The 16,579-nt window shown below is 36.6% G+C and overlaps 1 protein-coding gene across 10 annotated transcripts in view; it reads left to right on the plus strand.

Annotated features, from left to right (window-relative positions):
• PTK2 (protein tyrosine kinase 2) overlaps window positions 1-16,579 on the plus strand; it is a 230,038-nt gene that overhangs the window by 175,379 nt on the left and 38,080 nt on the right. For 7 of the 10 annotated variants that reach the window (XM_074831417.1, XM_074830880.1, XM_074831058.1 and 4 more), the window contains 8 exons: window positions 895-951; window positions 2,396-2,416; window positions 3,462-3,559; window positions 7,112-7,196; window positions 11,381-11,481; window positions 12,754-12,869; window positions 14,359-14,459; window positions 15,647-15,736. In XM_074831417.1, the coding sequence (XP_074687518.1) occupies window positions 895-951; window positions 2,396-2,416; window positions 3,462-3,559; window positions 7,112-7,196; window positions 11,381-11,481; window positions 12,754-12,869; window positions 14,359-14,459; window positions 15,647-15,736 (669 nt within the window). The remainder of the gene's footprint in view (window positions 1-894; window positions 952-2,395; window positions 2,417-3,461; window positions 3,560-7,111; window positions 7,197-11,380; window positions 11,482-12,753; window positions 12,870-14,358; window positions 14,460-15,646; window positions 15,737-16,579) is intronic. The other 3 variants (XM_074830964.1, XM_074831238.1, XM_074831331.1) reach the window with 1 other exon arrangement.

Below are 16,579 nucleotides of genomic sequence, written 5' to 3' on the forward strand. Positions count from 1 at the left end.
TCGAGAACCTCTCTATGCATTTAAAGTTGGTGAGTAGAATGTAACAGCCTTGAAGTGAAAAATTATCTCACTGTTGTGGACTGGTTTTGTAACCCCCGGAGGAATTTATCTGACCGCTAGGAAACAACCCCCCCACACTGGAAGTTCTTTAGAGCAGAAGGACCTGATACGACTTACACCATTTAAACCAGTTTGAGAACAGATCATGTAAAAGTCCTGAGTTTTAAGCAGAGGAAGAAATACACTGTCATTTTTCTGAAAATTTTGAGAACTGGTTGTTTTCTTGATGTTGATTCTTGACAGCAAAACTGGTGGTGAATTTCCACTAAACCAGAAAAATTGAGACTAATGCAAGAAAAATGGGTGTAAGGCGAGAGTGTGACTTAAAAGATCTTTATGCTCTAGAAGACTGTGAAAAAGTAACTCACCTCGCCACACTGACAGTAGGTCAATGCTGCCCTGGAACATCTTTACTGTTTGTTCTGCCTGTTTGACATAAAAAGCTAGCAAACTATTCACACTGTATTGAAGGTAAAGCAATTTAATCTGTTAATAATGTTTTCTCCTCACTGCAGTGGAATTTGCTGTTAAAAAGATTTTAAGTCAACAGTTTAGATGGGTTTCAATTACAGAACTTGAACTTTTTTGAATACAAATGAATCTTATTTTTATTTCTTGTTGAATGCATCTATGTGATGTAGTATAATTGGCACTGAGGTCATTATCATACCATAAATTATGCATGAGCAGGTTTTATTCATGCTATTGTAAATGCATCCCAGCAATGGTGAAGTTGGGGGTTGTGACATATCAGCCTTGATAAATTGGAGATATTGTTCTGGAGAATTATTTTCATCTGCTTTTTCCGAAACTCTTCACTTGTTCCCGTTACAGAGACAGATGACTATGCAGAGATTATAGATGAAGAAGATACTTATACAATGCCATCAAGTAAGTATGGAAGTTAACTTGGGAATTTTTCTATCCAAAATCTTCTTTGGTTTAGCAGGAACTGAATCTTATATTTTATCCTTAAGTAATATGTGTGCAAAGAAAATATTCTTTACGGTTTTGAAAACTCATAGATTCAGTGTTTTTCAAGGTCAGGTTTTGAAGCAAATAAAACCAAAATCTGTTTTGCTGCTGTCGGTGACTTCACAAAGAAATTTGGTTTGTGTCTCAAAATGTACATTTTTTGATTGTGATGCCAAACTCAGCGCTTAAAGAATGAGTAAGATTTCTGTGATAAGAGCAAACAATTTGGAAAGCTTCTGTGTATTGCTGTCTAACTGTATCTCACCCTTGCTCTATGACAGACCTGCTGCTCTCAAATTCCATGATAGAGGAAGGTCATCTGTACCACATGCAATTTTGTTAAAGATGAAAGACTTTAGGGACAAAAATAAAAATTCAAAGTTCTTCTGAGTCTTCATCTTTGAAGTCAAAAAAATGATGTATTAGCCGCCACAAGGATTTTATTTTAAGGCGTATTTGAATTACAATATCATCTTAAACTGTCAAGGCTATCTAATTTAACATGAAAGTCTAGTATTCTGATTTTAAAAGTTGTGTCTGTGAAATTACAGTTGTGTTTTAACAACTAAGGATTTCTCTAGAAGTAGACAATCCGTTGATACGCGGACCTGCAAAAATGTTGGGTTTGGTTAGTGTAAGAGGGGAGGATGGTGCTAAACTGGTACCACGTGCTGCTGCAGAACCATGAATATATGTCAGGATTTCTGGAGTTTACCATGTGGCCAGGAGTGTTCCATGATCACTTCAGTGTCTACAACATACTTTCTACTACTGTGGAAAGTATTTGAAAAGCAAGAATATATGTTTTGAAAAACATATATATTTGAACATAAATATTTGAAAAGCAAGAATATATGTTTTCCAGAAATAAACAATGTGTTTTGAATGTCTTGCAGTAAGTCACTACATGATTCTACTAAAATAATTGCAGGATCAAAAAGTACTGTGATAAATTAAATCCTTTATGTTTTGTTAACATACTAACTTTGTGTGAACTTTTTTTTTTTTTCCTAATCTTTTCATTTAAATTCATGGAAGTAATTACTTGTGGGCCCAGCCCTGGATGATGCTGAACGCTTAAGTATGCATACAATTCAAAGCCCATGAGATGGGCTGTTGAACTGAAATTCATTAAGTGCTTTGGTGGATTGAAGTGGACTCAAGTGTTCAGCTCTCAAAGGACTGAGTCAGTAAAGATCACAAGAACAGACCTGTGACTTCTGCTAATGTAAACTTAAAATTGCATCAGTATATTTGTTCATTTAAAAAAAAAAAAAAGTTAAAAAATGTTTGTCCTTGTCTTGGTTTTAAGAAGCTATATCTAAGTAAGCATTTGATTTTTCTCTTAATTGCACTGCAGAAAGCTATGGAATAGATGAAGGTAACAGGAGACCCTTTACCCATCCCTGTATGCTTGCAATTTGGAATGATGTGGAATTTTTAAGTTTACTATTCACTTTCATTTAATAAACATTTATAGTTAAACCAGTTAGCTTTGGGATTTTAAAGAGGAAAATGCAATACTTAAAAAAATAAAAAGTCATTTATCACTTCATTATCCAGCTCTAGATGACGTTATTTCTGTAGTGTTAATGAAGTCAAAATCATCAGTTACGAAGTCCTAAGCTGGTTGGTTATATTTTTTTTTTCTCTGAATAATACAAGTAGAGGTGAAAACATATACTGTACCTGCTTTTCTGCTATTCCTGAAATATTTTTCCATGTCTGCTAGAAAGTAAATTGCAACTGAAGTAATTCAATTGCAATTGATTAAATGTTTTGCTGAAATACTGAGCCATTTTTATCAGTAATATTCTCAGTCTATTAAACCATGAAGTTAACAAAATTGCACAAGTCCACAAAACATAACAATTTTACTTCAGTTACACACTGATAGAGGTGTAGTGCACTCAAAATTTTGCTCTTTCATTTTATCTTTATTTGCCATGCTCTTGATTCTGTATTTTCTCTTGCAGTTACCTCTTTAAAAATTCTCTGGGCTCATTTGATGGTACCAAGATCTAAAATACCACATAGTGGAGTTCTCTTAAACATCTAAGGGATGTGTGCTAAGGCTGTTTAATATCATCACTATTGCCCTAGGCTATTTGTGTTCTGTGTCTTTTACTAGCTATAATTAAGAAGGATTCGATTATGTCTATTGCATTGAAATAAATAATGCATAGTAGTTAATTTAGCAAATTAGATTTCACAATTCCTTTTTCATTGCTTTGGTTCAGACATTTGTTTAAGAGGTTTCCACTGTGTGTATAAAGCATTTGTATAGGTTGGTGTGCAGCAAATGTTAATCTTAGTTATTCATATGTGAGACATTTGAGTGACTTACTTTGAGTTTTGTATCTTGTGGATTATTTCTTTGCCCTTCATCATAAATTTAATATTTTAAGTGCATTATATTCTTATAGCCAGAGATTATGAAATTCAAAGGGAGAGAATTGAACTGGGGCGCTGCATTGGTGAAGGACAGTTTGGAGATGTACACCAAGGAGTTTACATGAGTCCGGTAAGCCTCACTTCTGCAATAAAAATAAGCAAACAGTAAAACCTTTCTAGTTAAAAAATAAAATAAAAAATAAATGTATTCCTTAGATGCCTGAGTCTTCCAGAACAAATATTGACTCTGTGATTTATTTTTTGGAATAATCAGCATGTAGAGATGATTTCTCATGTTTCAGATAAGTAGAAAACTAGCTCCAGAGTAGTTTCTCTGCTCCTTTATCCCATTTTTTATAGATGAGGAAAGGAATCAAAAGAGCCAAGTAAATTACTCAGGACTGTACCAAAGCCACTGGCTGAGTTAGAATTAGAAGTCATTGCTTTTAACCCCAACCATACACTCTCTTCTTCATTTTGAGTGTGTCCAAGCATGGTAAGCACACGCCCCTTTGGCCATACTCCCCTATTGAGAATTTGGTGCTTTAGAACCTTTTCCAAAGTTTAAAACTGTATTTGTGGGTGTCCAGCCTGACTTGAGTTTAGGTTCAGCATTCAGTGCAGAAGCTGCCAACTGTGTCAGGGTAAAGTAATCTAATTTATGTGCTGAAATACTGAGAAGCAATTTTAATCTGCTATGCTGGAAGGGCAGTAGCCTGCAACAGAAGGACAATAACATTAAACAAATGTGTGTTTCTCCAGTGACCATCTCACTGTATCTCTCACAAAGAAGCTTGTACGTTAATAAAGTTACTACTTTTACCTGAAAGAAAAGATTCAAAATACTTGGACACCGATCCAGCAAAACCCCAATGCACAAGGGTCACCTCGATGAAACCAGTGACGTTGGCAGGACTTGTGTAATTTAGGCTGGTGCTTACATGTTTTTCTAGACTGCAGCCACAAAGATTAAGATTGCAATTTAAATGGATAAAAAATTAAGTTTGTGGAAAAAAGCAAGAGAAAGCTGGAAAATTGTTTAATTTCAACCGATTTCAGGCTTATAACAAACTAATTCTGCAAGTGTAAAGTGAAGATTTATTTCTCATTTGAAGAAATTGTCTGGATTTTCGATAGATGACTTAATATTTCATGTGGTCAACAATCTAGTTCTAACTTCAGAAACAACATTTCCCAGAAACTGCTGGTTAGCGTCCTGGACTCGGTGGGTTAAATAAATAAATCTTTAATGCAGTATTTAAGTAAATAAGGATACATGTTATCCATTTCAGACGAGTTTGAAGTCTGTTCTGATACCTTCATTTAGAAAAGCAGATCTGATATACTTTGCATTAAGGGAGATTCTTATTTTTCCTTTCATCCTGTCCAAGTTAACAGGAGTAATTGAGGAGTAAAGTTTCACTGAACTTGGGGCACAGTGGATAAATCTAATGCTCTGTAAAACCAATTAAAGACTCCTTTTCTTAGGGACTATTGTTTTGAAAATGCTGTCTCTCTCCTTTTTCTTGAATTGGAAAACAGATTTTATTCAGTCATCTTGTGTCTAGTATGAGGTTTTTAAATGGCAACCTGCTGATTAGCTTTATTAATAAAAAATTTACTATGTTTAAGATACTTGAATATGTGAAGGGAAAACAAAGTTATTAATAAATTTTAATGTACTAGTCGCAGAGTGTAACTTACAGTTTTGGAAGAAATCTTACAACAGAGAAAAGATTAGTTACAATAACACGGTGGTGTTTCCATCCCTTCATATATTCAGCTCACATGCAAAAATACAGGGGTGATCTCTGGCTTCTTGTTCTGCTGTCTCATATTTGAATCTGAAAAAAATCTCACTTATCCCTGTCCATTGCACTTATAAAGTTCTTACTCTAGTGACTGTGCAGCATCTTCTCAAATGCTGCTTACTACTAGGTATTCCTGAAATATCACAACCAGCCTGTATTGATAGGATACTGACTGGAAAATGTATTTATACACATAGGATGTGGTTGCTCAGATGTAAGCAATTCAGATAAGACTGTCTTTAAAGGCTGATTACCTGCGGGATTAATCCAGAAGTGTCATTTAAAATAGTGTTTGCTGCTCAGTACACAAACTGTTGCCAGTCTGATATATCCTCACTCTTTTGTCTCCTTATCTGAAAACAAAAGATCAGCAAAACCCTGATATGAAGCCTTTTCCTATATTAATTTTGCAAAATGTCTGGAGTCTTTGCTGGTTGCAGACACTGAAACTCTTCCTTTTGATGCTAATCTTGGTTATGAGATGTTTCAAAAACTTTATCTGTAACACCAGGAGAGGGATTGGTCTGGCAGGCCTCCAGCGGTCTCATCCGGTGTTGATTACTGAATCCTGATTTCAGAAGGGAATAAAGTCATCTTAATTTACCACCAGTTTTTCAGTCAGTTTATGGGCATGTTTATACATGAGAAAAGGTTTTAATCAATATTTTCCTGCAAAATCAACGTGAAGAGCTGTGTTGTGAGTAACGTACAATAAGCCTGCAAAATACACATATTATTCTAATTCTGGTAATGTTTGTCTATAAAAATAGATTTAAAATAAAGCAAGCATGAGCACACATAGCACATAATTCTCTGAATCTTCAGCTCTCACTGGCCTTCAAAACTAGGTGATGACATGTATCAATCCTGTAGCCTTTTGGGGAAAGGTTGATTAGTAATCTTCCCATTAAGCAATACAGAATTCCCAATTTCCGAGTTGGAAGGAAAGCATCCTAGTCCTTGAGCAGACCTATACCTAATGTAGAAGCTTAATTTTAAACCACTTCAGCTGCTTTCAACAATGAGTGATGTCATCTGAGCCCCTCATGTTACTGTGGGGATACACTATGTCATAAAATACCATTTTCTAAGTAAGTCGTGGCGTTTTGAATATTAGTGAAGTTTGAACACCTAAAGCTTCTTCTCAGGAGAAAAACACTTGCAGATTCTGTGAGCTCTGTAACTTATGGAAAAAGGGTATTTGAAAAACACACAAAAGCAAGAGAAGATGAAAGATGCCACCTGAGCTTAGAGGCTTCCTTTGGGCTGTCTCAGTGCTTCTAATTTTTCAGTATTCAGAGGATAAGCAGTCAGATGGTAAAATCTGTTTCTGATTTTGAATACATGTGTTCTGTTTAACTTGGTTTTAAGCCCTTGATATAACTGATCATGAAGCTAATATGTAAAATCCTTGTTTTACTTGCCTTTGTAGTTTGAGTTCAAAATTATAGCCAGTCTTTGCTCTGCAAGAGCCACAAAAAGTGCTTTATTTGGCTTTCCAGGTTGCTTGCTTGCATAAGCTAAGTGTAGTTGTTAGGCATATATCTACCTGTTTGCTTTTGTCAAGAATATCTTCAATAATGCAAAAAATTTACAGTACTATTCAGTTAAACTTACTATCTTCTGTCATAATTTTTGTATGATTTAACATAGTTTAAAACTTTAAATATTTCCTAGGCACATTAGATGTCAATGTTGTATACTAGGTGTCTTGATTATAATAATACTTTAACATTGAAGCTTTCAAAATTTAATTTATTAACTAAAGATATTTTAGTAAATCATTTTCTCTAAAGCAGTTTTGCTAGAATTTTAAAGGACTTGGCTTTTGGTGGGCTGTATTTCAGTTATTTCTCAATAATGTCTTTCAGGAAAATCCAGCTATGGCTGTTGCAATCAAAACATGTAAAAACTGCACCTCAGACAGCGTTAGAGAAAAATTCTTACAAGAAGCCTGTGAGTATTAAGATACTTCTTTTGGGGTAGCTTCTGTAACTGGTCCTTGCAAAGACTGCAGCCATCTGTGCCAGAAACTTCTGATACTGATGTGAATCTTTTCAGTGATGTCTGGCTCCTGAAAGGCTTCAGAACCAGTTTTAGAATAGTAGAGATCTGATCCTCTGTTTCTTTCGTCCTCCTAAGGAATTTAAAAAACATAGCACTTGTTTCAGTGTATTACTTTAGGTCAGATGGTTCTCTTTGTTAACAAAGTTGCTAAAAATGTTAGGTCTAACGGAGATCTGTTTTGAAAATTCAGAACTAAAAATTATCATAGAATAAACCAATTTTCTAAATAATTGCCCAGAAATATTGCATTCCCCAAATGGTACATTTCACACATAGAGGAAGACTTCTTGTTGGCATGAATACTAGCAGAAAACTTCTATAAAAATGTTGTAGTTACTGATTTCTGTGCTGTTTGGTTTTGTAAGTAAATGAAGATGTGAGACTTAGGCCTTCATTTTTGCGTATTATCCTCTGCTATTGTATATCTATAAATCTCGTAAAGGTATTGTATCAATAAATTATTTGGTTATGGCCAGATGTTACAGTATACTTTTATTCACTATTCCTTTGTTCAAGGATTTTTTTTCCATTTGTTCTGAAAATCTGTGTTCATAGCTAATGCCTTCTTATTTCTGGATGTCAGATTTTTCTTAAATTACTATAATTTTTTCCATTATATTTCTAGCTGTTGTAAAAGTAAATATCATTGCTTATAGTAATAACTTAACAGTCAAAGGTAGGCTGCTGTCTCTTAACAATGTAGAAAATAATTGCTCATTGAATGTTCTTTATTCTACTTTGAGCTTGACAGATTAGGAAATGCCAACGTAGTAGACAGATAAATAGTGCTTTTCAATTTTGATTTAATAGTTTTGCCATTTCTTCTTTCTTTTTTTTATTCTAATTCCCATCTGTTACCTTTCCCTTGCTCGTGTTCAGATTGCAAACTCTCTCAGAAGATACTGCCTCCTAGTTTTCAAGAGCACTCTTCAAAAGGCCCAAATCCAGTATCTGGAGAGGCAGAGTTGGATATTTCACTGAATTAAGACATCTGTTTCCTAATATTTTAATATTAATATTAGGAATATTAAAATATTTTTGCGTTTTAGTTGTTTGCTTGTGGTGGAGTTTTTGATGTTGGAGTAGTTTTGATTCTTGCAAGGAGGAACACTTCACAATAAATAGTAGATGAAAGAAAATGTTTTTATGAGCAGCACCTGTCTCTTCATTCCTGTCTGCTTTTGCAGAGCAGTGTGTTACTATTAATGCATTTGTATATGCTAAAATACAAACCACCTGTTTTGGGGAGGTTTGTAGTGATGTTCCACTTCCTGTTTGGTAGATTGCTCCTTTCTGCAAGGAGTTCATTTCTCTTGCCTCTAGAAACTGGATGACAAAATGATAAAATAACTCTCCTAGTTTTCTGAATTTGTGAGTTTGTTAGCTAACATTGATTGATTTGATTTCTGGGAAGTACTTTCCAACAATGGAGTATTTTATTTTTAAAACTGGTAAGACAATATGTTATAAAACTACTTGTGTTATTTGCTTTTCCATTGCTTTGATAATTAAAACTGTATTCCTGCTTCATTTTTACATCAATGAAGCAGCATTTCCCATGTTATAAAATATTGTAAATTGCATTAGGTTAGATAAGCACAAGAGAACCCTAAAGCTGAATAATTGGGGCTTGTTTGGAATATACACTTTATTTACTGAGATTCTAATACTAACACTGGGTTCAGACAAACTAGTTTAGCAGTGCATACTTTCATACTTTAAAATTCCATTTACTTTGAAAGGGAAGAGGGGATTTGAATGATTAGGAAGCTAGCTTCAATTCTGTGTAGTATTTTAGCAGTTGTTATTGCCCGTTTGACATTTCACCACATTGTTTCTTCTTTTTTATTAATGTGTTAGGCTATGTCATTGATATAGGGTTATTTGTTTTATTGATTTTTTTTTCTGTATTATTCATAAGATATTAATATTTTAAAGAATATGTTATCTTAAGTTTGCCCATATAAGTTTCTTTGCAGGAGAATATGTTATTAAACTGTTACAACATTAGGTCTTCTAAACAGCATTGTCCAAGGATTTTTCTTGGAATTTGTGGCATTGCAAGATGTGGTTTTATAGTTGCTGTGTACCAGTGTACAGAAGTAGAATTTAGAGCTCATCAGAGTAGGAATCCAAAAACACCTGCTGGCTTTAGCTTGTGATTAATTAAAAGTCAAAAGATCGCATTTTTATTCTTGTCCAGTTTTAGGCTAACTGAAGTAGACTTCCCAGTTTGGTAATTGCCATGTGTTTTTGTTGACACTACAAACTGTCATTTTACATTTTTTACATTTTACAAATGTACAAAAGACCCTACTTCAAGATTAAATTAAGGACGTTTGTCATGCATGTGTTGGAAGAGAACTTAATCAGAGGACTGATGTTTCATTTAACCTACCAAATACATCTCCCCAAAACATAAACAAGCACCGAGTCAGCCACCGAGGCGAGCAGCTCTGGTGCCGGCACGATGGGCCGCGGTGCACAGGGGGGTTTCGTGAGCTGGGGGAACCTGAGGGGAGTGGAGAGACCCACCAGGAACCAGCAGCTGAGGGGACCTGGGCAGGGCTGGCAGCAATGGCGGGAGATTGAACTGTGGTGTAGCCATCACTCATTGAGGTGATGAGCTTCGGTGCTGGTACTTTCTGCATGATGGATGGAGGGGTTACCTGAACCTGGGCAACACCAGGGTCACAAAGGGCCACCAGGAGCTGGCAGCTGACACAAGAGTGGCTGATGAGGCTTGAGAAGGCCAGGAGTAACCATGGCCAACCCCTGCAGCTGTAAAAGGCAGACTCTGGGGAGCACTAGTGACCTGGAGTGCTATGAACACGACAGGCAAACAGGGCGTGGTGTAACAGGTTGTGTGGCCGTGCACTCAGGGGTGGTGGTCTCTGGAAAACTGGGCTATTTCCTTCTGGGAGTCAGATGGACATAGCTTCCTGTTGAAACAAAATGGTTCTCACCCACTGCTGCTGCAAAGCCGTGACTGAAAGCCAGGTGGAAGTGATAAAACCTTCCTTCTGTGTGGACACCTACACCCAGACTGATCTCCCAGGAACTGAAAGAACTACCCAGAATCCAAGTTGCATGACATAGACCTGCTCGAGCAGGTCCAGAGGAGGCCATGATCAGGGGGCTGGAGCACCTCCCCTGTGAGGACAGGCTGAGAGAGTTGGGGAGAAGAGAAGGCTCTGGGGGAGACCTTATAGCGGCCTTCCAGTACTTAAAGGGGGCTTATAAGAAAGAAGAGAGAGACTCTTTATGTGGGAGTGTAGTCATAGGATGAGGGGTAATGGCTTTAAACTGAAAGAGGGTAGATTTAGATTAGCTATAAGGAAGAAATTCTTCCCTGTGAGGGTGGTGAGGCACTGGCACAGGTTGCCCAGAGAAGCCCAGAGAACAGGTTGCCCAGGGAGAACCCTCCCTGGAAGGGTTCAAGAGCAGGTTGGACGGGGCTTTGGGCAACCTGGGCTAGTGGAAGGTGTCCCTGCCCATGGCAGGGGGGTTGGGAATAGGTGATCTTTAAGGTCCCTTCCAATGCAAACCATTCTATGATTTCTGTGTCTTATTGCATAAAATATACTGTGACTGCACTGCTGAGACTGAAAAGCTAATTAAGTCCATGGAAAATAAAATGAGATGTGAATGTAACGATTAAATGAGATTTTAGTCTGTGTTGTAAATTGATACATTTTTTCCAGACATTGAATTATAGATACTCTTTTCCCCTTCCTCCTCTATCCAATAGAAAGGCATGGGTTAATTGGTCATGCGCTGGATTGATAGGTTGTTATGTTAACTTATATTGTGCTCAACCAGGGCAGAAGAGCCAGACAACCTGACCTGACTTGCACCTTCCCCAGCAGTTTACTGAAGCAAGTGGTGTTTCATACTGCCCACAGAATTTTAAATGACCAGACATTATTGCTTGCAAGCAGTTGTTTCAAGTCCTGCAGAACTGTGATATTTTCTGGTCGTAGACTAAATGCTTCTTAACTGACTTTTTTATTTTTATTTAAAAAAAAAAAAAGATTTTATGTAACACACCAACTTACTTCTTTTCCTTTTAGTAACAATGCGTCAGTTTGATCATCCTCACATTGTGAAGCTTATTGGAGTTATTACAGAAAACCCAGTTTGGATAATCATGGAGCTCTGTACACTTGGAGAGGTATGAAAAATCCTCATGCAACTGTGGTCATCTCTCTTTCAGCTTACAGACACCTTTACAAAAGACTGGAAAAATCACTTATCAGTACTAATGCAAAGGCACCCTCCTCAAACACGATGTCACACTTGTTTGTAGAATTACAGACTCAGAAACAGGAGTGACTGAATTTGATCTAACTCTTCCACTGAGGGAACTGCATCAGCTCATACCAAAGTGATTTAGTCATAGTTTTCAGAGAATTCAGTTGCTGTTCCAGACTGAGAGCATGACCTGTGTCAAGATGATGATAATGCGGTATCATTTAAACTGCATTTGCAAACATATCTTCTAGAAGTGAAATTATGTGGTACACCTTTTATTCTTCCTGAGTAATAGTGCGTTTTCTCTTGGAACACTGAATTTCTTCTGGGTTTTTTTCTGTACAGGCTCTGCAGCAGAGACCCTAGATAAGATGACTTTCCTCACTATTATGTCTTTTGGATGAATGGTTTAAACAAAACTAGATCTCACTTCTAATAATTGACTTGTTTCCTTTGAGCCATGTGTTTCTGAAAAAGTGAGCTGAAGTGATCCTTCATACTGCAATGTAAGATAGTAATTGTAATTATCAAACTGCCATGTGTTGTCCAAGAAAAAAAAAAAATTAGGGCAGAAAAACCAGTAGTAGAGAAGTAATTTTCTATCAAAGAATTACAGATTTCCTTTGCAGTGCCCAAATCACTTTTCAAGCCCTTGTTTTAATGTATAAGGAGACTCTAGTGCCGCCTTCCATTAGGTCCTAACTGCCTTATACTGGGCATATAGCTTATAAAAATTCTGCATTGATACTGGCTACCATGAGCTAAATCCAGTTGTAGATTAGAATTAATGCTTCCAAAACAATACTGATCTAATCGGTGTTCAGACTGGCTACATGCTGTTTGTTCAAAAACATGCACAGTTGTCAAGGGAAGAATGCATAAAAAAGTCCAGGAGTGCTTTACTCTGGAACAGCAGCAGCATATGCTCTTAGTCTTCAAAAGGAGCCTGAAAGCATTGCACAAATTATTTTTTTTGTTTGGCTAACAGTTTTCATGTAGAAAAACCAGCATGAATTCAACCCAGAGTCAGATTTCTTCACAGCAAGTGATTTTCTTTTCTCATCCAGTCTTAAGGGAAGGCGTGCCTATTGATACTTGTGTTAACTTTGCAATTTGAGATGTGCCTTGTTCACGTTTTTGGGGTTTTTTTTGTCCTAACTTCTTTCCTTTTTTTCCTTCTTTGTGCAAAAAGTTGAGATCATTTTTGCAAGTAAGAAAATACAGCTTGGATCTTGCCTCTCTGATACTCTACGCTTACCAGCTTAGCACAGCGCTTGCCTACTTAGAGAGCAAAAGATTTGTACATAGGTAAGATTTTATATGTGTATTTTTATATGTAGCTACGTGGAATTTTAGGGAATATGAGGTGTCCTGGATTACTGGATTTTTGACTGGCAGTATTCTGGCTATTGGATCATTTGTTCAAGTGAAGACAAATGCTTCCAACACATAGCTAGATCTTTGAAGCCTTCCTGTTGCGTTTCTTTTCCTTGACGTATGATGAATGTCTAGCAGCAAGACTTTGAAACTCCTAAAATCCACTTACCTGTTTTATGTCAGTCTCCATACTAGTGTGTCATTTCTTCAGATGCTGACACCAAAATTACTCTTTTCAAGAGTGACACCTGCTGGCCCACTCCTGGATTGACTTGGAGGTGGTGCCAGATTTTAAACGGAAAAGATTTCGGCTGAGTTGTTGCTTTGTGGTTACAATATTTTTTAAAGCTGCGAGTCAACTGTAATCTTCCAAATATAGAAAAGCAAAACAAGGGGCAGCCGGCTTCTTAAGTAAAGAACAGAGAAGAGAAAATATTTATAAAATACAAGTGCTTGCTTAACCAGAAAATGAACCTAAATTTCCTTCTAGGTGTATTTTTAATTTTATTCCCTTGAATTTGAACATGGGCTTTCTAAGGAGAAGAGGCTGGCTTTAGCCTCTTATTTTATGCAATTAAAAGTTCACAGCACTCCAATTATCATGTACCATTTCATTTTGAACTTGAGCATTTCATCTGTGTTTAAATACGTTCAGATTATGTGTGTTGTATATATTGTAGATACAAACACATACAGATGTAAGTACTAGGTATATATATACATAGATATGTATATAAAACCACTGTAAATAACACTCTTACGTTTGTTACAGATACTTGAATTTTGGCTAAGTAGATGTTTATTTTAACTCTAGCAATGAAATTTCAAAACACGACTTACTCATACCTTACTGAAATGGCAGAAATTAGCAGTGCTCAGTTTGCTGAGTCAAGCCAGAATCAACAGCCACATAAGGTGGGTTGTCTCACCTGGGAAACTGCAAGAGAAAAATGCTCAAGTCTTTTCATAATCCCTGTGACATCACTAAAAACTGAACTCCTTATTAGGAAGCCTCTTACAGAACTGAGATCTTAAACCAGTTCCTTACCTTTGCAGGGTTAGGAGGCAGATTTTCTTCTTTCCATCAATTCTAATTGCCAAAAATTGTTCTCCTGCGATATTTAAATAGATGAAGAGTAAAACTTTTTCCTCTGATGTTGGCATTGACAGTTATACTTTCAGACAACAACTATTTCTTGTAAGGATCAAATGTGCTGCATCATTTTTGCAAGCTCTGAGAATCAATAAACAAATATGTAGTCGTCGTTTTCTGTACATGCACACCCACACCATGAGTAGAGAAATAATTCAGTCCTCTCAAAAGAGTCTGATACTTCCGGATTTTAATAATTTTTTTCAAATTATTTTTCATCACTTTACGTTTTTAGATGACTAAAATAATGTTTTGTCTGTTTGGCAGGGATATTGCTGCTAGAAATGTGCTGGTATCTGCCACTGACTGTGTGAAATTAGGTGACTTTGGTTTATCCCGATACATGGAAGACAGTACTTACTATAAAGGTAAGATGACACTCTGGATCCTTTTTTGCAGGCCAGTTAGAACACAGTTGCTTCTCACAATATGAGTTTGTTGTCAAAAGGAATGAATCAGATTTTCTTGGTCTAGCTGTTGTATAAAAAGGCAAGCTATTCAGCAGTTTCATAGATGGCAGTAAATACCTACATGCTTAAAAAGAAGAATCACAAGGTCTGATTTAAGTTGCAAAAAGTAGAAAATAGTGTAGGTAAAATTCCACTTTTTAGGCCAGGCTTATAGTGCTTTCATTACAATTTTTAGAAGACTATCCACATTTGAAGCCTGTTTGAGATAAAATTCATGGCATAATATAGGTAGCCTACAGTGAGTTCAAGGTTACCTACAGATAAATTTTGAGTTTGTGCTGTCATTGTGTGCTGCATCCTTCAGATGCCACTGGACTAGGGAGATTCGGTACAAAAAAGTCTTTGAAGCCTAGCTTTTCCCCCATTTTGGATGGAATACTGATCTTAAGTGCCTCCAGCATCTGTGAGAAGTCCTGCGGTGCCTGATGGGGAAATACAGCAGGAAAACAGACATTGCCTGTAGGGTACCAAAGAGTAGCATTTCAAATCTGGTGTATATTATGAAACCATGTATTCATAAATCTAATTTCAATATATTTCTGGTTTCAGTCATATATTTTAAAATATCCTTTACTAGTCCCTTACACTCCATTATGTTTCCCTGCTTCATTTGTCTCTTATCACTGTGAGCTGCATATTGTTGTTCTAATTGCTGAGAGGAGAGGGGGAATACTTCTGACATCGTTTCTTGTGCTTTGGGGATTCGTTGTGGGGGCTTTATTGGGAGGTTGGGGATTAATTTGGTTTTTGTTTGTTCTTCTTTCTGTTTTATGTAAGGCCAAACAACCTACCCTTTTTTAATTATTTAAAAACACTTACTCCCTTGCTGAGATTTTGTGACAGTTTCACATTTGGTGCCAGTACCTTCTTAACTGCAAGAGTTGCATCTTGAAATAAGAATTAACTTAAAACTTGAAGGAACTCCATCAGTCTGAATATTTAGGCAAAGTGCTGCTCTTCTCTCTAGATAGAGGACTACCAGCAGAACTGGTCAGACAGTGCAGAAATCTCGTGTACAAAATTTGATAGTTGAAGTGGAGCTCAGTAGTAGAATGAAAGCCTGCCTTGTCTTGCCTTCCCTGTAGCTTCCAAAGGAAAATTACCTATCAAATGGATGGCTCCAGAGTCAATCAACTTCCGACGGTTTACCTCAGCTAGCGATGTGTGGATGTTTGGTAAGTCAACACCAAATGGTGGGGTTTCTTAAGTGGCCTGTTGGAGAAGTTCGATGTTTCATTTTAACTGCTGTAAATGAATAATTTCCAGATATTTGGCACTGGTTTTACTGTACTTTCTGAAAAGCCGGTTTCTTACAGCACATTTTCCATCTGTATTTTTCTTCCCTTTTTCTACTCAGTAAGCCGAAAGTTTCATGTGCCTTTTTGCCTCTAATAAGAAGCTGACAGAAATGAAGGTACAAGGAAATTAGGTCATAGTCGTAATGGAGATGATTTTTTTTTACTGTTGTTTTCCTCTCTGATTTCTTTCTGTTATACCATTGTTATTTGCTGTTTCTGTTTTATATTTTCACTTTTGTGGTGATGATGTCTGCTTCCTTGCTTAATGCATGGATCAGCCTACGTGATGTCCTTTCTCCAGATTTTTAATGCTAGATTTCCACTTAATTTGTCTTTCATAGCTCCTGCTAGCTTACAAAATATGACCAGAAGCTGATTAAAAATAAGGAAAAATAGGAATACCCTGAAGCCTTGATCTTTTTTCCTAAATATGCACATTTTCGTATGAATCTGATCACCTGTGCTCAAACTGGCCCAGACTGGTGGTCTAGACAGACAGAACAAAGATAGGCTGTGTAAAGGAATAAAGATGATGAGACCTGAAATAAGAGCAGGACAGTCAAGTAAGAGTTCACTTTCTTTACAAAATAAAATGTGAATGTTTTTAAGTGAAGGGTATGTGAATTTTAGCAGGTTTATAATAGTTTGAAGAAAACTCTATTACAGGGTTAGAAAAGTGAAGTCTGTGGAACATTCTGGCCAGTCCTAAACTGACAGACC

This window comes from Strix aluco, chromosome 1, assembly GCF_031877795.1.
Source record: "Strix aluco isolate bStrAlu1 chromosome 1, bStrAlu1.hap1, whole genome shotgun sequence".
NCBI lineage: Eukaryota > Metazoa > Chordata > Aves > Strigiformes > Strigidae > Strix > Strix aluco.